The sequence below is a fragment of the Populus alba genome, chromosome 14 (genome assembly GCF_005239225.2).
Source record: "Populus alba chromosome 14, ASM523922v2, whole genome shotgun sequence".
NCBI lineage: Eukaryota > Viridiplantae > Streptophyta > Magnoliopsida > Malpighiales > Salicaceae > Populus > Populus alba.
This window is the reverse complement of record NC_133297.1, coordinates 14685684-14690155: the sequence shown is the minus strand read 5'-3', so window position 1 is coordinate 14690155 and position 4472 is coordinate 14685684. Positions and strand designations below refer to the sequence as shown.

Genomic DNA, 4472 nt, shown 5'->3' with positions numbered 1-4472 from the left:
AGAGAAGAGAATGAAGAGAGGTGAAGAATTCCAAATTCCCAACTGCTCCTTTTTTACTCTCTCGTCAAACAATGCTGCCCACTTCACTGGCTCTTTATTTCCACTGTTTATGCCTGTGGCAAAGTCCATATTACTAGCAGTATTATTTATTATTATTATTATTATTATTATTATTAGATAGAGTCAGTCAATATTTAATAATGTATGGACAGTCTTTAGCATAAAGGATAAGGGATTCGGTCTATTGGAGGAGGACGTGGTCAACCCGGTGGATCAATGGCCGGTTCGAACCGATCCATTCCGAGTGATAAATTGTTGACTAAGGCAGCCCTTTTTCAAAGGAGCAAGAGGTGCCGGGCCAATAGGGGCGGTGAATTCTTGGAACGCGTCAATCTCCTCTTCTAAAGTCCCACGCCTCTGACGAAACCCTAAGAGAAAAATATAAGATAAAAATAAAAATAAAAGCTCCAAATCGAAAAAGAGAGAGAGAGAGAGAGAGAAAATAGAGAGAGACTTTTCTTCCACTGGCCCCACATTTTAGTCACGTGGGTCCCGCTTTCAGATGGTCCCACTGACATTTGTCTCTCTGACCAAAGCCATGACTTCACCGCTCGAGAGGAGGTTTTATCTGGTGTGGGCAAATCTCATATGACCCTACCCTTTCCTCTTATCACCACCAAAACATGTGACATATCATAAATAACAACAGATTTTTCTTTTCTTTTTTTCTTTTTGATATATAGGGTATTTTAGACAATTTATATATACTAAATAAAGTCCTTACACCTTGAATAAAATTTATACCTTGCAATCTATGATTATTAATATTAGTGAAAAGAGAGAATACAACATATAAAACATATAAAGTATACCTTATGATTTTATTCACTTTACCAACCGATAATATTAAAAAATATAATTATAGTTGTTTTTTAAAATATATTTTTTTAAAATATATCAAAATAATATTTTTTTTATTTTTTTAAAATAATTTTTAACATTAGCACATTAAAATATTTTAAAAACACACATAACAAAATTAATTTGAAACAAAAAAACAAATAAATTTTTTTATAAATACTTTTAAAATACAAAAATAAATAAAAAATCATTTACGGATAGCTCTTCGGTTTGGACCGTGGACCCTTTTATCACCATTCATTTTTTCTCTTTTAAATTTAGTATTCTTTCTTTATTATTTTCCTGGTTATTCCACAACTTGATTGCAATATTGCATATACAAACAAAATATATAGAGTTTCATAGAAATCATAAATTCGATAATATAAGATTTATAAATATTAAATGATGATTAAAAGATATAAAGAATGATGGTGCATGCATATCAGTTGGTATGAAAATTTAACACAGATGGATTTTATACTTGCCAAGATCCAAATCTAAAAGGCAAACATTTAACACAAGAAACACGCACTTAAGTGCTACTGAGCACTTGTATTCGGTCTTCTTCTAAAGTCTCTAACTCCCCCCCTTTATTGCCGAGTCCATTGCAGCGTTTAGAGACTTACACACCCTCCTCTCTCTCTCCAGGGCATTCTCTCTCTTGATTTATGGCCAAAGGAAGGGGTGTGCTCTCCATTGATTCAGATCTAATAAGCACTACTAGTGCTTTCTTTCTACACAACCCAACTGTGCTCAATTCTTTCCCTGATCAAGAGAACATCGTGAATCCCAAGTGGAAACAACTTGCTACTACTGGTAGACAAACCATGGATGCCACATCTGCTAGGTCTCCTCCTACTACCATCCAATTCCCTGTCAAACTTATAAACACCAATGACGCCCGTGATGATGACGATGATGAAGATGATGATGATTCTTCTTTGCCATCTGATAATAGACGACGGACGGTCATCGACGAGATGGACTTTTTTGCTCGCAAGAAACATCATGATGGCTATCCCATCACCAACGATAGCACTGATGATTTGAAAGACTCTGGAAGTCCTGCTGGATTGGAGCTAAACGTCAACGTACGTGACTTGTACCAGAGTTTGTGTCTTTGACGTTTTTTTCTTTTTGCCCCCTCTAACTGCATTTATCTTGGGTTATACAGACAGGTTTGAATCTTCTTACTACTAATACTAGTAGTGACCAGTCGATGGTGGATGATGGGATATCGTCGAACATGGAAGATAAAAGAGCTAAGAGTGAGGTAAGCCTACCCAACCCCATCAAATGATGTAAAAAATGAAACTTTATATACATGAAAAGCTTTGAATTTTCTTTTTCGGGTGTATTTCTGGTTTTGAATATTACTGTGTTGTTGATATTTGCAGGTAGCAGTTCTCCAAGCTGAGGTAGAACGAATGAAAGTGGAGAATCTACGGTTGAAAGACATGTTAAATCAGGTTAATAGCAATTACAACGCACTGCAGATGCATTTAGTAACGCTTACGCGGGACCAAAAGTCTCATCACAAGAATAAACAACATGATGACAAAATTAAAAATAATGGGATGGTTCCAAGGCAGTTTATGGATCTTGGTCTAGTTGCTGCTGCTGGTGACACCGATGACCTTTCTCTATCTACATCAGAAGGAGGAAGGAGCCGTGATCGATCGAGATCACCTGGAAATAATGTAGAGAATACTAATGAAGATGGGGCACTAGTGTTTGATCAAGATAAGAAGGGGTTTGCCAGGGGAGCTGATCATAGAGAGGATAGCCCAGGTCAAGGCTGGGCCTCTAATAAGGTTGCTAGACTTAACCCGGCGAAAACTATTGATCAAACGGAGGCTACAATAAGGAAGGCCCGTGTGTCTGTTCGAGCTAGATCTGAGGATGCCATGGTACAGCCGATTTGATTCAATTAGTTGCAATATTGGTTGAATTTTGATTAGATTTTGTTTAATTCAATGGAAACTTGTGGTTTGTTTAGATATCGGATGGATGTCAATGGCGGAAGTATGGACAGAAGCTGGCAAAAGGAAATCCATGTCCTCGAGCTTATTATCGGTGCACCATGGCCGCTGGTTGCCCAGTTCGAAAACAGGCATGTTTCCTGTTTTTTTCCTTAATTATATTCGGTATAATGTTGTGTTTTTATTTTTCGGAGGATTTCTGTTGCATATATAGAAGCTAGAAGAGTTTGATTAGGCAATTTTGGAAAGACACTGCCACTAAATTACAAAAGTTGTTGTTTTGATCGAAGACTTTGATCAGATTATTGAATCTTGATTCTCATATCACCCAGACATTTTCCTTTTCCTGGTATATGTTAATCTGAGCTGGGACGCTTGAACAGGTACAAAGATGTGCAGAAGATCGAACCATCCTCATAACAACATACGAGGGCAATCACAACCACCCTTTGCCTCCGGCTGCCATGGCAATGGCATCAACCACCTCATCAGCCGCAAGAATGTTGTTGTCAGGCTCCATGTCAAGTGCTGATGGACTATTGAACTCAAATTTCCTCACCAGAACTCTTCTCCCATGCTCCTCTAACCTTGCTACTATATCAGCTTCAGCCCCATTCCCTACAGTGACATTGGACCTAACCCAAAATCCCAACCCTCTACAGCTCCCGAAGCAACCAACTCAATTTCAATTCCCATTTCCAAACGCACCTCAAGATCCTGCCAATGCTTCAGCCACTGCATTGCTGCCTCAGATTTTCGGACAAGCACTTTACAATCAATCAAAGTTCTCCGGCCTGCAAATGTCTCAAGATATGGAACCTAATCGATTGGGCCAACAATCACAACCTGCATCGCAGCAAAATCCATTGGCTGACAGTTTGGCCGCGGCAACTGCTGCCATCGCCGCTGATCCTAACTTCACAGCAGCGCTAGCAGCAGCAATTACCTCAATAATTGGTGGTGCTCACCAAAACAACATTAATAGTACTAATAACGCTCAGACAACAACCAGCAACAGCAACGGCAACATAACTATCAGCAACAGCAATAGCAATGGCCACAATAAAACTAGCAATTCAAGTTTTCCTGGCAATTAAAATAAAGTCTTCTTCTTCTTCTTCTTCTTCTTCTTCTTTCCATTTATTTTTCTTCACCGGACAAACACATTCAATTTTTTCATATTATCGTGCACAGGCTTTGGTATTCTTTCTTATTTGAATAATAATAAATTATCTTCCTATGGTTCCCGAAACAAAAGGAGCTGGTTTTGCTTCAATTTCTGGACTCTACTAGTCAAAGTGAAGCCAAACCCAGAAAGAGAGGAGATAAAGTTAGGTATTCATTCTTTCTTGAAGTTACCTGTCCAGATATGGCAGTCACGAAAGGGCGAAGAAAAGCGTCTCGTAGTGGTTGATAAAGGAACCGCTTGACACGAAAGGCAGGGAATAGAGAGGGACTTCTTGTCACACATGAACTCAGTAATCGTCTCTTCGCCATTTTAGCCCCACTTGACAAGGAGTTTGAAAGTGTGGGGGCTTTTAAAAGGTATATTTTATTTAAAAAAAATATTAAATTAATGTTTTTTTA

At 38.3% G+C, this 4472-nt stretch overlaps 1 protein-coding gene across 1 annotated transcript; it reads left to right on the top strand.

The window, feature by feature from the left end:
- The first annotated feature begins 1349 nt into the window (after positions 1 to 1349).
- On the top strand, positions 1350 to 4006 carry LOC118039652 (probable WRKY transcription factor 31). Its single transcript, XM_035046446.2, has 5 exons — positions 1350 to 1994; positions 2078 to 2176; positions 2301 to 2813; positions 2903 to 3016; positions 3269 to 4006. Exons 1-5 carry the CDS (start codon positions 1572 to 1574, stop codon positions 3980 to 3982), a joined length of 1863 nt encoding a protein of 620 aa, XP_034902337.1. The 5' UTR covers positions 1350 to 1571; the 3' UTR covers positions 3983 to 4006.
- The last annotated feature ends 466 nt before the right edge of the window (positions 4007 to 4472 follow it).